The sequence below is a fragment of the Bactrocera oleae genome, chromosome 4 (assembly GCF_042242935.1).
Source record: "Bactrocera oleae isolate idBacOlea1 chromosome 4, idBacOlea1, whole genome shotgun sequence".
Lineage (NCBI taxonomy): Eukaryota > Metazoa > Arthropoda > Insecta > Diptera > Tephritidae > Bactrocera > Bactrocera oleae.
In genome coordinates this window covers 30690901-30709932 of record NC_091538.1, presented here as the reverse complement: position 1 = coordinate 30709932, position 19032 = coordinate 30690901, and the positions used below count along the sequence as shown (strand labels likewise).

The following is a 19032-nucleotide window of genomic DNA, read 5'->3' as shown; positions in this document are numbered from 1 at the left end:
ATTTAAAATGTTTCAAAAGCAACAGTAACTTAATATAAATTTATTATCAGCAGACAACTTTTAAAGGAACTGTCAGGAACTTCAATTGACAATAAAATAGAATCATAAAAAAACTTCGTAAAAAGTTTACTATTATAACTAAAAACTGCATATAAGTTAGAATTTTGTTTCAAAACTATTATTTGCGAGTACGGCACCGCACATTTTCGGCATAGAATCCACTAGAGCATTACAGACTGAATTTGTTATTGAATACCACGTCCCTTAGACTTTTTCCCTTAATTCCTCCTTATTTCGTGGTTTAAAAAGTGCCAACTTTTCCTTTATAATCTTCCACGGGTTTCTATAGGATTACCATATTTATTTTAGATTTATCGGACCGAAGGATCTTACGCCACCTTGTTGCATTTTCTTCACCGGTTCAATTGATATTTATTTATTTAAACGCCAATCGGCAATATACATAGATATAATAAAGAATTAAAGTATTATACAAAAGTGGCTAGGGTATATTAGTGTAATATCTGGAAAATATTTAAATAATTGTAAGTTAATATGTAATTCAGACTTGATTTAGATGTAATTCAGACGAGCAGGTGTCTCTTGGTGTTTTCGGTAAAAGCAGCGTATGTTCCTCCATAGAAATCAATTTCACCTTGAAGTGAATTTACTAAATTAGCCAGTCTATTCTGAGGACCATGGATAACATAATTTTTCTTGGATTTCGAAGGTTTTAGTAATCTATTTCGCCTCAGGGTAAGACCAGCAGGGGCGAGTTCAAAACTGTTTAGGATCTCATGAGCATCAGTGATGTTATTGACTACTTTGTAGAAAAAGCAAAGGTCAGCGACCTGTCGACGAAAAGACAGTTTGTTTATACAGTAGCACTGGTAGACCTCATCAGTATTGCAGATGTGACTTGGTGACGATAGTTTATAGGCCAGTGACTTACACAATTTACGCTGCACCTTTTCAACTTTATCGATTGTCGTGTTAGTGTAGGGAGACCAGATTACCGAACCATATTCCAAAATTGGTAGTACAAGTGATTTGAATAGTCTAATGAGTGTCCAAGGGTTTTTGAAATCTTTACCACTCCTCAGTATAAATCCAAGGGCTTTGAACGCCTTTGATGTAATTTTGTCTGCGTGGTGTGAGAAGGTGAGCTTATTATCAACAATGATACCTAAGTCTTTTATGTTCTCGACCTCCGCTATCTCAAGCCCATCAAGTTTGTAGCTCGTGCGGATCGGTGAGTGTGATCGAGCGAAAGATACGGCCGCACATTTGTTTACGTTGAGATCCAGCTTGTTCACTCGACACCAGTCACTGAGGATATTTATGTCTTGTTGCAAAATTATGATGTCTGTCTCACAAGTAATCGGTCTAAATATTTTGAGGTCATCAGCATACAGAAGGAAATCAGAAGCAAAATTATTACCAATGTCGTTGACGAAGATGTTAAATAGTACAGGACCAAGGTGAGATCCTTGTGGCACATCAGAGATTACTTCATATTCACTGGATAAGTGGCCATCTACTCTGACTTGCAAGCGTCTGCCTGTGAGGTATGTACGTATCCAAGCTAATGCACGTCCAGCCACACCATATTTACTTAGCTTATCTAAAAGTATTTCGTAGTCAACACGGTCGAAAGCCTTGCTGAAGTCTGTGTAAATGCTGTGTGTGCAGTTGCCGGAATCCATGGAGTTCAGCAGTTTGTCGACGTATATGAACAAATTGGTATGATGTTTTCAAATGCCTGACGTATCTGTGGAAGCACTAACCTCTCAAATAGTTTTGCAAGTGCAGACTGTATGCAGATAGGACGGTAGTTGGTAACCAAGGTCTTGGGCCCCTCTTTATGAATCGGTGAGATGTATGACAGTTTCCAGTAGGTCGGGAAGGTACCATGGTGAAGAGATTCGCCAAATATATGTGTCAAAGGCTCACATAGGCCTACCGCACAGTTTTTGATGAATATGTTAGGTAAACCATCGGGGCCTGGACCTTTGCTGGGGTCGAGAGCAAGGAGTTCTTTGAGTGCTGCATCGTAGGTCACTGTCAGGGCATACAAGTGTGTGCGCTGTGTACCAGGATTGAAGGTTGCAATACCTGGGTCGTTGCTATTCGATGGCGCATAGATGTTGTGGAAGAAGGACGCAAAGAGGTTACTGATACCCGGTCCCGTATCTGCTGAGCGGTCATTCCAGGCTACGGAAGATGGTATGTCACCGGTGCAACGGTTTTTGTCCTTGATAAAATTCCAGAATGCTTTGATCTCCGATTGCAGTTTGTCCTCTACCTTGTCGACATAACTTTTGTAGCAATCGATACTTAACTTTTTGCATTTCAATCTTAACCTGCTGAATCGTAAATAATTTGGCTTAGTTTTCCAAATTTTATATATCAGGTGTGCAGATTTCTTCTGTTTGACTTTGTGAATGAGATCATATGAGAACCAAGATGGATAGTTACTTGGCTTGTGTACGTGTACTGGAACAAACTGGTTTACACCTTCAAAGATTTTTTCATAGAGAAAGTCCAACTTACTGTCAATAGTCTCGAGTTTGTAGAGGTCAATCCAGTTCGTTCTTAAGAGAGAGGTATTAAGGGCTGCGTAGTTAGCCTTTTTAAATACGTATGATGAGGAATTATCTGGCGTCAACCCCTGCCGAAAATTTAGCAAGATGTCGATAGCAGGATGGTACTTATCTTCCGGGACAAGAGCAACTGCGTGTTCCGGAGAAGAGTCAATGTCACTGAAACAAAGGTCAAGTGTTGAGTTCCAGGCATTTTGAATGTAATTTTGTTGAGTGCAGTTTAATGAGGCAAAGCCATCATAAAGTTTCTTTTCACATTCGACACGAGGCAAGCTGCTAGGAATATTGAAGTCGTCGACAATCATGACGTTGGAGTTTTGGTATTTGTCTATTATAAATGAAACGGTAGCTATGTGGCACTCGAAGATCTCAAGAGTTGATTGAGGAGGTATGTAGATGCAGCCGATGATCATATCGCGAGAAGCTCCCTTGACACGGATGAATATTTGCTCTAAATCGTTGTTTGTTATTGCAATTTTTTCTGTATGGAGACTACGTTTACAGGCGATAAAGACACCACCACCACGTACCTGCTCGTTGATGAGAGAAACACGGTCTTTACGGTAAATAATATATGTTGAATCAATGACTTCACCATCACATATGGATGAGTGAAGCCAGGATTCCGAAATACATACAACGTCGTACTGGTTAGCCGCCAATGCTGTTTGAAATGTTGAGAGTTTTGTACGCAGACCTCTGACGTTCTGGTAGCACAGGTGGACGTAAGATACTTTCTTCTTGCTCGTTGAGCGGACGAAAATTTCTGTTAACGATTCTAGGGACACCATGGATATATTTAATTGTGTTACTGTCATCACCACTCTTTACGATTGAATCAAGCTCTTGACGCAAATTTTTCAGATGAAGTTGTTGAGAGGGAGTTAGATCAGTCTTGAAAATAAAACCTGAGTTTTCGTCTGTTGGTCTGTATTTGATAATGGCAAGTGCATCGGCTGCTGAGCGGGTGGCAATGCGAAGAGGACGTGTACGTCCAGGTGTAGGACGACCCAGTCTACGTAACTTGAGTTCAGTGGCCTTGAGACTGGGAGGCAAAGCTGTAACTAACTTTGTTCTGTCATCCTCTAAACGGTCCTTTCCAGCAGCTTTATCAGACTCAGGAATATTTAGGGCAATCACGTTGGTTTCACGGCGTTTTCGTTCCGACAGTTCAGTGAAAAACGCTTCCTGGCTGGTAGGCAGCCTCATATCTACGTTAAGCTTGTCTTCAACTGATGTAAGTCTGTCATCCAGGGCAGAACATTGATTTGATAGCGAGACGTATTGTTCTGACAGTTTGCTTACCTCTTTTCTTAAGTCCTTGATTTCACTTAAAACTGATGTTTTAAGGTCCCTGAACTCACGTTCATAATTTGTTGTAAAACGTTCAAAGTGTCTCTTGAATAAGGTTTCAATATCCTTTGACGTCTGTTGTGTTGTATTTACTTTTTTGGGTGGCATTTTGTAAGTACACGATACAGGAAAAAAAGATATGTTCCAAATAATTCCGGAGTAATTTTTTTATTTTCGTGTATTATCAAGGCATTAATTCACTCTATGATGTCTGATTTACAATCAATGTTAATGTTTGTTATGCTTTTTATTATTACACCTCACAATATTACGTCGCACACATCTTTCTTTGTTGTACGAAATTAAATTATGGTTTAATATCAAAATTTAATCGAACTTTTCTTTGTACATCCTTTATATTTTCTTATAAGAATTATTATTTTCTTTTAAGGAAACTTATATGAGGCATTAATTTAATATTCTTTCACTTTTATATATACAATTGATGTAATATTTTCAGATATTACGGAGCACTTTTCACTATGCAGACTGCGCATGTTCACAGCTACCTAACCAAAAAAAGGCATATGATATGATATGCACTGAAATAAAATCAATCCCATTGTTCTGCTGTCCTTTTGTCAACATTGAGACTTTCCAGAACATCTTTCTGAAGATATTCTTTTCTACAAGGCGACACAGTTCTCGAAAAAATGTCTACACCCAATTGACGATGTCTCTATGTAATTGTCTTCCTCTCATGTCGTTTTTCGTGGTCGTCCTCTTAATTTGCATTATTTTGGAAGCTTCAAAGCAATAAACATTTTGGGTTTTTTTTTATTTTCTCGGCCCATTGATTCTACAAATAATACTTAATTGTAACAAAATGTAAAGTTTTAACAAATATACTTACAATATAATTGTGTACTAAATAACGCCTATTATTATTTTTATTCCTTGATTCTATTTTTTGTCACAACAAAAGCACACTTGTGTTTAATTTGAACACAAAGATAACGATAAAATGCAACAGATCCATCCATCATTACAGGCAAAACGTATCCGAAATTTATCGGACAAACAATAAAGATTGACCATCTACTTTTTGATATATTATTGTCAATAACTGTATATAATTGTATATATTGAAAAAGTCGAAAAATATACCCTTTTTTAATCTCTGAAACCCACCTAATCCCTTGAAACCACACAGCTTTATACGTATATATATACTTATATATATATCAATAATATTATTGAGCAATAAGACTTACAATTTGCACCAAACAAATTGGAGCAATTCATCAACAATTTGATCTTCAGAAGTAACCACATTTTCATTAAAAAATACCTCCTAGAATGAATGCGAATCCCCTTATCAATCTACAAAATGTTCAGTTTTAGATTAAAACAACTTCAAATTCGATATTTATTTAGACGAATTATATATTGACATAAATTTAAAAATGTATGTCCTACAATTTGAAATTATTGACAAGAATTCAATCAAGAAAAAATTTTATTATTTATTCATATGATGTAAGGTTTTTAATTAATTGATATTTCAGTATAAGTTTATTTTAAGATATTGTGTTAAATTTATGGAAAAGCAACCAAATAACTTTTTAAGTACAAATTTATATTGTATCAAATGTTCCATCTCAATTCATAGTGCAGTTTTTATATAGCATATTATCACCCCCTCCTTAATTAAAATTTGGTAAAAAAAAACAGATTTATTTATGAATCTCTTTTATTTCAATTTGTAAAAATGTATTCATTTAGTAGAAAGCCTGAAATTAGTATCCATGTTGTAACATTAGTGTTTGTAAAACCCGTTTTATTTGTGTACTGGTATTTAATTGTGATTTAACTCCCAAAATAAAAGCCACAGAAAGTATTTCAACTGTATGCTCTTGCAATAGGAGAGTCATTTCAACCAAGTTGTCTACAGCGGTTGTGGCAACAGATGAATTATCATCCCTCAAACATTGAATGTAGGCATTAAAGGTGCATCGATTAATGTCAGAACGACCTGGGCTATGTTTTAAATGGCGAACTAAAAGTATAAAGGCATTAGAGCGTATCTGTGCACTTGGAGAAAATATTAGCTCCAGTAATCGATCAAAGACCTCGTTTAAATATGAGAAACGTTTAGATGTAAGACTTTCTATTTCCTGTAAAGGTCCTAAAATAGTTTCCTCCGTACTAGAGTTTTTAATTATGGTTATAAGATCAGTAAAATGTTGAGACAATGTAAGTGGTTTAGTAAATGGGGTAGAAACGGAAAATTGAACTCCTCCTTTGTTATTAGATTCAAACAAATTTGTAGAAGTAGGTTCCGATGCTTCACAATCTGTTGAAATAAAGCTATTATTATTTCCATGTTCTTCTAATTCAAAATCGTGCTTATTTTCGTCATCGTTTAGCTCATTTATTGAGATACTTTTTTGCCGTAAAAGAGCTATACCTTGTACAAGTTGATGCAATGACGTTATGGAATTAAATTTCACTGACAATTCCATTAAAATTCCAACATACTTTTCTATATATAGCAGCGCGCTAGATGGATTGGAATTAATATATGCTTGTAATAGTTCAACAAATTTTATCAATATGTGATATGACTCTTTAATAAAGCTGTGATGCTTAAAAAATGCAAAATAACACTCCAATGCTGCTTGAAATTCAGATTTATAACTGTCGTCAAATAACATTGGTTGCAATAGTTGAAGTGCTCGTAATATTTGAATAAAACGATGAAAGTGATATTCGTCGCGCAATAAGCGAACACCTAATTGAGCCCTACCTTGTATTAGAGACGACAAAACACCTAGTTGGCGTAAAAATAAAATAGGGTGCGATGCAGCAAATTTTCGTATTAACATTTCTATATCACTAGAAAGTGTTTCGAAATCTTTCCTAAGGAAAAGATTTCCTAGACAAGTAATTAGATAGTTTGATACTTTATCAGCTTTGCAACCTCTTAAAGCGGCTATTTTTGTTTCATGTTCCTTTAAATTGTTTGTCGTAAAGCGAATGGAAGGATGTAAAAGATACATTTGGTGTATAATCTTTATCTTCAACAAATGGGAGCACGATTTCCTGGCCATATATTCTATTAATTTGGAAATATCTTTATGGTTCCTTCTTATTACCCTAAATAGGAGGCTGATGCGTGAGCAAATTTTATAATCGTGAGCTTCTAAAATAGAATGGAAGTTTGAATCGGCTTCATTTATAATAAGACTAAGTAAAGAATTCATCTCAGTTTTGTCTAATAAAAACATTATATCCGGAAAATTAGTTTTAGATATAGTTTTGTCTCGACCTTGCCAAAGTTTTGGATTATTAATAAGCGCTTCAACGAAATTAAGAGCGGTACTAGAATCAATATTTTGTTGGATTTCTTGCATTAACAATTTTAAAGTAAATAATACAGTTCCCCAACTCATTTGATGACATATTAAAGAAAGTATATGGAACCGAAAATCTGCACAGTTTTTTGTAAATAGAAGGCCAATCTGATTCTGCTTACGTAAGTTTGTGAACTCTGGATCTATTTCACATAAGCGGTCGACAATTAAACCACAATGACACAAAAATTCCACTTCTTCCGATATTTTCTCCTTTTGCAAACCAAATAACATTTCAATGTCATCTAAGGTCTGGTTACGTGCTATACTTCCAAAAGATTTTGAAGACATTTCAAAAAATGTATTCTCTTTCCGTTTTATTATTTTGAACAAACTTTGTATATACACATAAATGTTTCTCTTTAAATTAATTTCTACTTCCCATAAAGGTTCACATTCAGTCAGTTTATCAAATACAACACCGAACTCATTCGGAGTTAAAAATTTTTGTTTTAGAAGTACTCTTAAAAATGTGCACGTATGTTTTATTTGCGATGTTGTTTGTTCGGAAATTGAACGCTTGTATCTGTCAATAATTCGCAATAAGCATATCCAACCTTTTTTAATGTGACTGGTAATAAGTTCCCTACGAGTTTTGGTTAAGAAGAAATCTCTATCAAGGAAATGATTAATTAACCTACGAAATCGACTACAACTTAGATAATGGTAACGCGAAGTTTTTAATATATCCGACATTATGTCTTCAATGTCTTTATTTACTCGATAAGGAGATGTAGGTGCTAGAGGTTGGAAGCTTTTCTCAAAGCATAAGAGGCCTAAAGCTACATCAGTTTGTTTTGGATTATCTGGGACAGTTTGCGAATGAGAGTATAATTCAAGAGCTTTTACAGTAAAATGGCCATTTTTTGCTCCCCGTTTTTGTTGAATTTCAATCAATTGAGCTAAATAAGCTTTGTTAAGTATTGCACTTTTAACTAGTTCCACTTCCTCATTCACAGCATGGTCCAATAAGGCTAATAACTTTGACATGGAGATCACGGGTGTTCCGAAATTTTGCACAAACAGAACAATTTGATCTGGAGTAAGATCTAAGAGAGCCGCTTCAATCAAGCGGTCCACTGAAGAGCGAATCATTTTCAATTTTAGCCAATCAGGTAACAGTTGCACTGCTTCATGTGGCATATTCGGTAAGAAGCCAGATGGCGGCCTTCGACCTGGAGGAAACCAGTAATCCAGAATTGGAAGCGATTCAGGCATTTGACTACTAGATTGTGTTAATAAAATTATAAAGGCGTGAATAATGTTTAAATGAAGGGGCAATTGTGCTCCATCCTCGAATTGGACCATAAGTAAGTCTGGGTATTCAGTCCATTCATAAGGCTCTCTGTGTTCTCTTAAACGTATAATATAATTATTGAACATAACAAAGAGGCATTTCAAAGTTTGAAACTGACACTCAGCCAAATTGCAGTCGTCATATCCCAGTAATAGATCCCCATTCGCTGGTATAATGTGCTGAAACATAGTACTCCGTTCCACAATTAATTGTGCCATGTCAATGACGTGATCGAGCATATCGATAACTCCATCGTTAATAGTATGTGCAGCTACAAACTGGATATAAGACATTACTAACAGGGGTGAATTTTCAACCTGACATGCAGATCTTAGTTGTGGTATTATAAAAGATAGCGCCTCTTTAAAGCATGGAATATGTGATATTGACTTTAATAACCATTCATTTAGATCGGTGTTATCTTTAAAAATTATTTTTAACCCGCATATTGCAGCGTTGCGCGATTGCTTAACTGTTGATGACAATCTTCGAAAAATGTAATCTAAAACTTCGCAGACAGTTCTTTTCTGACATTGCTCTTCCATGACGAGATTCCTCAAATAACAAACCAATTCTCCATCCCGAGTATTTTCTTCATTAATTGCATTGGTATTAAATAACAGGAACTCACATAAACATTGCACCGGAAGATGACTGAAATCACCTTCACTGCTCTGTACCAGATCTGAAAGCCATGGCATAGACTTCGTTGTACCTTGTCGTTGAATTATATCAAGCAGTAAATCGGGCCTACGGCAGCGACATAGTAGGTATCCCAATTTTAAGCTTTTATTTAGTCCTTTCACCTGTTCCAAAACATTATTAGGAACTCTGCGAACCGGTCCCATTGGGTCCATTAGCATTAACTGTGATATTAATATCGCATTATCCTCAGTAATAATAGCTTGTGAAGTTTGTGCAGCCAAATACGATTCCAACTGAAGTATTTGGGCTTTTTCCAAAGAAACTAACTGTAACGATAAAAAAATTTACAATTAATTAGGAGATAAATGAAAGATGAAATTACAAAATGCGCCAACGTATTTTTAAGACGATCTATGTTCATTTGAAACACACACTTGATTTATACAGTCAGACAAAGGGAAACTTATTCGACATCAAGCGATAATACTCTACTTTAAAAAATAATAAAAACGTAATATTTGTGTTTGATTGATTTCAGGATCACCACTGTAACAGATAAAGTGCCGAGTGGAAGGTTTAAAAAAATTAAGCAATGTATAACGATAACAATAGCAATCACAAAAAATAATAAGATTTGAACTTCGATAAAAATGATGATGGATGGATTTGATTGAAGGCATCTTTTGATGTCAAATGTGAAATCAATAATAATAGTTTATATCTTCATGCCTGTTGACATATATCAATGCTAGAGTTCCAAAAAAAACTTATTTTGATAGTGAAATCGATTGTTGCTCCTTACAATTACGTTATGGGAGGAGTTGATTTAGGAGACATGCTTATGAAGCTGTGTAAAGTCAATAGAAATGCAAGACCAACATAGTTTTTATATTCTTAAAATTTCATGATCACCTTAAAGATGATAGATAGATTCATCCCACTTTAAGTCTGTTCTTTGAAGGTTGTGGTAATTTAATTCTAACACCTTTGGTACTAGATCTACCAAGTCTATTTTGATTAGTTTGAGGTGTCACAAACAGCTGTTAGGGGACCAAACTCTTATACTCTGTGCAACAAATTGCGATATTATAGAAATATTTTGACTATAAGCTAAGATATAAACTATCCTATCTTCCGAATTAAATCAAACTGCACTGAGCGTGCTTAGGTTGACTGAAATCGGTTCAATAGCTTAGGAGTTCATCGCGGACAAACAACGTCCCACATAATTTTATATATATAATATATATTAATAAATAATAATTAAGTATACAAAGCTTTACACAAATACATATGTATATAAATCTACAAACAAAAATAAAAAAGGACGGCCTGAGATATAGTAAACCAATCTAAAAGGTTTAAATTTTTATTATACTAGAGATATGGGGTTTACACAAAAGTCTAGACCAATGTCATTCATATGCAACGCTAAACGAAAAATGTACGAAAAAACATATACAAATAAATCTGGATTTAAAATTCATACATATTGACTAATATAAATTATGTAGCTTTAAAGTCGAAAATCACTAAATCGGGTATATTGGGGCTAGGTTAAGGTTTGGACTAACTGCACTGACTTTTAGCATTACTCAAGTATGCTCGCGAAAATGTTTCCACGCAATTTTGGAAACATACTCATACATTGATCAAATATTCGGTACACAGTTTGCTAGAATTATACGTTCACCTAATTTTGCTAACATATCTTACATATTGACTGATATTTACAGTTTAAAATCAAACGCAAGTTTGAAATTCGTATATTAGGTATATAAGAGCATAATATTATCTGGAAATTATATATACATATGTATTTAATATAAAGTAATATGGCTTTGCAAAATTAAGTGAACGTATAATTTTGGATATAGTATTTCCCTAGCTTTGTTAATTGCTAGAGTGTAAAATGTCCACCTTAACGTACTTGTATATTATTATTTTTTCACATTGTTAATTTTTGTTATGATTTATAAATAGCCAATAGTAATACATAAACAACTCAAAATTAGAAGTAAATCGAATATTGCCATTAATCGAGTAAATGAACGTGAATGCCGAATTGATGTAAAAGCTTTGCCTTTTAAATATATGTACCCACGTATTTTTTAGTATAAAAGCAATATGAATTAACAATTATTTTTTACAGTTGTTTCATTTATATTTAAACAACTAATTAAGGCAAGCGCAAAGAACGAAATTGTTTTATACATAAAATTGGCAATTAAAAAATCTAATTTTGACGCAATCGGTTTGGATAATTTGTTTTCCAAACTTATTCATCCCAGAAATAATTACTAATTGATAATGTCGATTTAAACCTTACTAAAATTTTTTTGTTGCATTTTTTATTACTACCTATGTAACTATTGGTGCTACCATACCTGAAGTTCCTCTTTTGCAGGATTCTGTTCACCAAACTGGTTCGTGATACACATCTCAATTAAAGCCTTCATAGTAGGATAATGTTTCCAACAAAATGCTCCGAAAGTAGAGGGATTATGAGCAGAGATCATAAGCATTATAATCCATGCCTTCCAATATAAAATTGTAATAGCTAGCTTTGGTGGAACGTAATCCAATGGTAAATTTATATTTTCGGGATAGTGATATTCCACCATGTTGAAAAGAAAGTCGATGACATCATACTTATTGGCTTGCACTGCTGGATAATTAAGAATTCTCATTGATGAAGCTCTCTTAATAACCATCATTATGATATCTATAGTTTCCGGTATTGTCAAAGGAATATCTTTAGTAATGCCTATAAGTATAATTCGCAGAAGTGTATCTTCCAGAACTGGAGTTTCCGAAACAATCCTTAAGAGTGTTCCTCTCTCTGGTTCTGATGGCCATTGATCACATCGTGAATATTGCTCGGGACTGTCCAAAAGTAAAAGTTTGTGGAGGGCTTGGCTATATTCCAAACTTTGTATCTTGAAAAGGTTTGGAACCGTTTCGTACATCCAAGAAACGGCTTCTAATTGAATTTGAGACATTTGGGTGTAAAAGTTCAGTAATAATGGATTATTTTTTATATCTTTGTTAGAGCGTAATAAAATGCAAGCTTCCCGGATTTGCGGAGAAACCGATAACAACATGCAAAGGCAAATAATATCAACCATGGAATGGAAAATTCTCTCTTTGAATTCCGAATGCTCAACTTGTTCCATTAAATCAATTCTTGTATTCATAAATGATTTGCAGAACTTTACAATATTCATATCATAACGAAGCACACGCACCAATTCACGCAAAAAGACTCTTAACGTACGTAAACAATCTTCGCGTTGTAATAAAAATTCTTTATAAATTTCGGCAAGATAATGGGAAGACTGCTCCGGGGATGTTTGAAACATTGTAGCTGAAACAGACGAAAATTAATTACTGAATTATTTAATTATTGTGAGATAATATTTTAAATAACATAATATTATATCTTTACCTATTTTTTATTAAGTGTGTTGCGTTAGCAAATTAATGACTAAATAAAAAGACAATACAATACATGCTTCGCACAAGCAGCGAATATGTATAAAGAATAAGCGTTGATTACGCGCGACAATTTAAACGGTGCGGAAAGAAAACGAAGTGACTCCCAAAAGAAAGTCCGTTGCTTGTTGCTCGAAAGTCGCTGAGAGAAAAAAGAGTTGCGGAACGAGTCCGGTTTTGCGAAAAATATCATGTGGCGCTCAGCCCCGTGGATCGCTGTATTAGCAGTCTAATAAGCGAATGTAAGATGGTATGTTGTGTTGTCATGTGTGGTGTATTGGTGAGTATGTGATGGGCATTATTAGGGAGCGCCAGTTCTTCCCGAGTAGAGTGGTGTACTTGGAGGAAAAAGTTTAACTCATTTAAACATCCTGGGCCCCCTAGGCGAATATTTAGCCTAGTATTACACGTATGTGCTGTTGAATGTATTTCGGCGTACTGTTGATGGAGTAGCCGAGGGCGCGAATATTAGCTGTAAGAAGCAATTTTGGTTTTCATCAACTTAACAAGAACAAGTGGTTTTGCTTGCGATTTGTATTTTGGTATAGACTTGAGATACGCAACTATATTCTGACAATTTTTTGGTTTTATAGTTGGCAATACAATAAGTAGTGATTGTATTTACGATTTTTTTCTTTTATCGATTTTTTATGCGGATTGTTTATGATTTGCCTTTTCTGTATTATCAGCAATTATTTGCAATCTCTTTATTATCGGCTTATGGGGATAGCGACTCCACTCCTGGCTCAGATATGGCCAGAATGGGTGCTCCTTTCAAACTTTTGAAGAGGGATCTTGCGAGATTGAGATTTGTGATATTCGCTCACTTTTTTTAAGTGAGATTTACAACTTTTACAAGTGTTTCCCATGAACTACTCGTATGATGAGCGCTTAGATAGATGCGATAAGTGCGACCTTTGCTTTTTGTAAGTCTGGGTGCGTCACTGTATCACATTGCAAGTATGGTGATTCCTTACCTTTAATTTTGAATTGCATTTGATTATGAAAATTTAGGCAACTATGAGGCACTATAGTAAGAGAAGTGTCGATTTTTGGACTTTCTATGACAATTACTCGTATATTGCGTATTCTTTTAAATTTTCGTCAACTTGAGTTGTTGATGTGGAAACTGGTTCAGTAACTAGTCCACTTAGAATCCAACCGAATATAGTATTTTGGGCTAGAAGGGTCGTTGGAATTTTTTTAACACCTTCAAGCATTATTTGCGGTATAAGGTCGCTGCCTACTATTATATCTATTTGAGCGGGGGTATTGCAGTTGGGATCTGCTAGCTTTAGGTGTGAAACCTTTTGCCAATGCTTGCTATTTGTATGATAGCTTGGAAGCATATTTGTTAGCTGCGGTAAGACTATAGCTTCTGCTTTAATTCTCTTATCCGCTTGCGGGGAAATTAGGGTAATGGGGCAGATTTTATTAGAGTTTTGAAATACTCTTCCGCCTATTCCTGTAATTTCAAAGTTGGCTTGTTTTGTTGGCAGTTGTAGCCTATTTTGTGCCCTAGACGCTGTGAAAGATCGTTGTGATCCTTGGTCTATTAGGGCTCTAAGTTTGTAGAGTTCTCCTCGATGTTCGATGGAGATGACTGATGTGGGACGTAATACCCTATTTTGTATTTCGCTGTGTAGCGTTTGAGTGTTTTGTGCCTTTGAGCAGCATGGTGACATTTGGCAATTTTCGGTATTGTGGTTTTCGGGATTTGTAGTTGAAACTAAACCCGTGGTTCTTTTTATACTAATATATGCGCTCTTTTGGGGTGAGCTGGGAAATGTGCTGTAGTGAAGCATTGTGTGATGTCTTTTGTGACAATATAAGCAATTGAATTTGCTTTTGCAATTATTATACTTATGCGCATGTGACAAGCAATTTGTACATAATTTTTTTGATCTCACGAAATAGTTTCTTTCTTTAATTTTTAATTTTTTGAATTTCTCGCAAGATTGTAGTTTATGCCCTCTCGTGCATAGTTCGCATGACGTATGATTGTTCTGTGGAAGTGAACGATTGCGTTTTGTACAAGCTTCTGTTTAATTTGTTTTTGCTACTAGCTTGGGGTCTATTGAAGCTTCTTTTTAGGTCGTGTTGTACAATTTTTGTTTTAATTAGCTTTTGGTCTACCCTTTCAGCGATTTCGTACTGGGTAGTTAGAAAGTCTTTCATTTGTTGCCACGTGGGGCATTTCTTTCGTGATGAGAGCGATTGCTCCCATAAAAGTAACGATTTTTCTGGTAATGCGGCAGTGCATATGTTTACCAGTATAGGGTCCCAGCTGTCTGTGGGAATATTTTGTGTCGATAAAACCGATAAACAGTTTGAAACAGTGGATTGTAGTCGTATAAACTCTTAACTGGTTTCTTTTTGAATCTTAGGCAAGTTTGTTAGTGTCGTTACTTGGTTATCGACCAATATTCTTTCATTTTCATATCTTAGATGTCGTCATTTAGTGCGAACTGTTTGACTATGACGCCTGCTTGACCTTTTGTTTTGTATCGGAGGTGATACAATTTTTGTGCTTTTGATAATTTTGGATGGTTGATGTATACGGCAGTGAACATGTCCCGGAAGGACGGCCATTCTTCATAACCTCCATAAAATATTGCTGTGTCACATGCGGGCACCTCGAGATGGATGCCTGAACTTGCCTCTTGACTTTGAATTTGTGGCAGCTCTACTCTCGGATGTGGAGTAGGTGCCATCGCTTTTATTAGCTTTAATTCATCAGAAATCATAGCTTTTGTTTCTTCGTACAGGTCTAAGCAGTTTTCGTATAGTGCGTAAGCCGATGATTTAAAATCGTGTGGTAGATCTGAATTGTCATAATCTACTATGGCGTCATGAGCAGTTTGGAGACGAGTCCAAAAATATTTTGTTTTTTTATTTCCAATAACGATTCAGAGATGTCTTGAATCGGTGAAGATACACTTGAGTGCAGTACGTTGTTAATCTGTCACTCTCAGGAATGAATTTGGTGACACAAATATTTTTGCCTTTTATTATCTTTGGTAACCTGTTTTGCGCGTGTAGCTTCTGCAGGTGTAATTTGATTTTTATCGTCATTAACCATTTTTGTTATGTTATTTATTACTATATAGTGTAAACTGATTTAAAAGCAGCCATAAATGATAATTAATACCGAATACTCTTTTACGTATATAAGAGTTTTTTTTCGGACTAGATAAATATTTAAATGTGAAATAAATTTTTTAATTTGTATTTTATTTTAAATATTTTGTTGTGAGTGTAATTTAAATTTTCTTAATTTAATTATTAAGAATCGCACTTTTAATTTAACAATACTTTTCTGTCCTTATGTTGCTGTATTTAGGTACACCCTAATACACGGACTTGTGTGTGCATATATATTTATGTGCTCGTGAAATTGAGAGCTCGTTGAAGAGATCAATACACTTTGTACATAAGTATGCACGAATTGTTTGTGCGTATGTAATATTTTTATTTTCTAGGGCAATTGAGAGCTCGTTGTAGAGATCAATGTGCTTTTACTTATTTGTACGCAATCCTGCTTGTTTGTTCAAGGGGTATTGCGGGATGTATGCCAATGTGGACTTTGAAAATATGTGTATTTTTGTTTTTAATAAATTATTTATTATTTTTAATTTTTTAATATCTAGTAGTGTTATCTTTACCACCACGTTTATTGTTTTATTTTTCATTTAATTTTACAACTTTGTAATTTTGTAACTTTTCAATGTGTAATTGACCCAATGTATATAGTGTATATAAGCATAGGCATAGATTATATGCCGTATGTATAAATATGTATGTTCGCACTGCGAAGAGAACGCGAAGTGAATAATGTGCAGGTATTTTCCCTTATGCACTTTGTAAATATATTTTTGTCTATATATATTTGTTTAGTAAATATATATATAACGACATATATAGATATAATATGTAAACGTTAATTCGATATGCATATATGTATGTATGTCTGTTGTATTTTTATTTCTTTCTCTGTTTGTTTTATGTTTGATATTTTGCCTTTGCTTACTTATTGAATGCAATCCTGCTTATTGCTATATTAAGCATAAGGGGTATTGCTGGATTAATGTGCAAGTGTATACTTGAATTGGTTTTTTTTTATATATAAGCATGTATTTTGAAATACACTCGGAACTGTGTCAGTTTGGCAACCGTTTTTTTATGCTGTTAAAACGGATTTTCTGTTACAGGTTTTATATTATAATATATAAAACTGAAATTTTTACATACATATACGCATAAAATAAGATATGTAAATGAAATAAATACGCTCACTTTGTAGGGTATAAGGTTTTTACATATATATATTCCTTTTGTGCCAATTCGTGTGTTTATTCTCCAGCTGCTTACAGGTATGCTTTGTTGTTGTTTTTTGTTTAAAAATTCGCGCCCGTTTGTTTTATATATGTTTTGTGCTAAGGTTTCGCGGCCGGTTGTGTGAATTTTTGTTTGTTTAAGATGTTTATATGTTTGTTGAAATACATATATATATTTATTAGCACTGTATCTTTGGTGAGTTTTGTGTCTACATTTTAAAATTTAATAATTGTTATTTTGCCACTGCACCATTTTTAACATTTTTTGACGTAGTTTGCAAATTTTGTTACTTTTTTGTTGTACCACTGCACTGCACTTTGTTACTTGTTTGTAATAATTATTGTGTTTCTTAACACAGTTTTGTAAAAATCCGAAGGTGCCTTTCGGTAAGACTCGAAGGACCATATGTTAATACCAGCACTTACTTGACACTTTCACCACTGAGATTAAATTAATATCCGGAATAAATGGTTTTGTTTTTTCAAAAAGTTCACAAAAATTTTTTTTTTTTAATAATTAGAAAGGGATTATTTCAACGCACTCACTGCCTGATCCCATACCAGTGGAGACGGTGTAAATTTATATAAAAAATCGATGAAAGAAAACGAAGTGAGTCGCGCCCCAAAAGAAAGTCCGTTGCTTGTTGCTCGAAAGTCGCTGAGAGAAAAAAAGAGTTGCGGAACGAGTCCGGTTTTGCGAAAAATATCATGTGGCGCTCAGCCCCGTGGATCGCTGTATTAGCGGTCTAATAAGCGAATGTAAGATGGTATGTTGTGTTGTCCTGTGTGGTGTCATCTGGTGTGGTGTATTGGAGAGTACGTGGTGGGCATTATTAGGGAGCGCCAGTTTTTCCCGAGTAGAGTGGTGTACTTGGAGGAAAGAGGTTAACTCATTTAAACAAATGTTTTGTTTTAGTTTTCATATTTCCGACATTCTTCTCAACACAGTATATTCACATTCTCAAATGAATACAAGTGAACAAAACAATTTCCTTTTACCAACCAATTCAAAAATTAAGAAATATTTAATTTAGTAGCCCTATTAAATTAATACATTTTACATGTTTAATTCTACTCAAATTGTTTGTCAACACATTAGCAATCATATTTTCTGTAAAACATATTTAATTTATATTATTTTACTGTTATATATAATATTTCCCTGACGTGGTGGTATTTATTGTTTATGTGTTTGCTTCTTGTGTGGAACTTAGAATTTTAACTAAGCTTTGTGCGCTTTGATTATCGTTTACGCTCTAAATCCCATTTCGCTGACCAGTTTTTTGATGTACACCGCTTCTTTTGCTGCTGCCGTGAATACCCCTCGGCTTCTGTACAGTTCAAGCACTTTGTTTTTAATACTCCCAGTTGAAGACAGCAGCTACCGCGAAGAAGGCCCAGCCAGTAAATGATTTGCGATCGGTAGAATCGCCAGCTCAATTCCCATCGACGTAACAGCGTATGTTCTGCGCAGTCTTCTTATAATGGAGCTGCAGCTCTGATGTACCTCTCAACTAACGGAGGATACGCCCGCTTCGTGTTCCTTGTGGAGATCTGCGTTCCTCTGCGTAAGCTTTGCTGTAGAATGCAGTATGTCTGGTCTAGTAGTCATCGCTACATATAAGAGAGACCCGATCAGTGACTGATAGCTAGTTTGGCTCGCTCGATTACAGTCCTTATTTGTACAATTAACTTGACGGCCGGCTTCAAATGGTATCGTTTACAGTTTTTTATAGTATATTCATTAAGACGTGCCTCAATGTACTGCTTACTACCGATTTAACGCTTCGATTTTCTCTTTCTCTCTTAATTTCCATACCGAGAAAATGTTTTAGTTGGCCGCCATTGACCACATCGAACTCTTTTGAATGAGCTTCTTGATCTGGTTCAGGTCACCCTTGTCAGAAGTTGCTATCATGAGGTCATCAACATATACAACAATAATG

At 34.9% G+C, this 19032-nt stretch overlaps 1 protein-coding gene across 5 annotated transcripts in view; it reads right to left on the bottom strand.

Moving 5' to 3' along the window:
* The window catches only part of IntS1 (integrator complex subunit 1), a 107327-nt gene that overhangs the window by 70417 nt on the left and 17878 nt on the right, over positions 1-19032 (bottom strand). For 2 of the 5 annotated variants that reach the window (XM_036358976.2, XM_036358975.2), the window contains exons 2-3: positions 11642-12621; positions 9241-9580 (exon numbers count right to left, since the gene is read on the bottom strand). The exons of 1 other annotated variant lie outside the window; for it this stretch is intronic. In XM_036358976.2, coding sequence (XP_036214869.2) covers positions 9241-9580; positions 11642-12621 — 1320 coding nt within the window. Of the gene's footprint in view, positions 1-5317; positions 9581-11641; positions 12622-19032 lie in introns of those variants that run through there. 2 more of the 5 variants (XM_070109060.1, XM_070109062.1) reach the window with 2 other exon arrangements.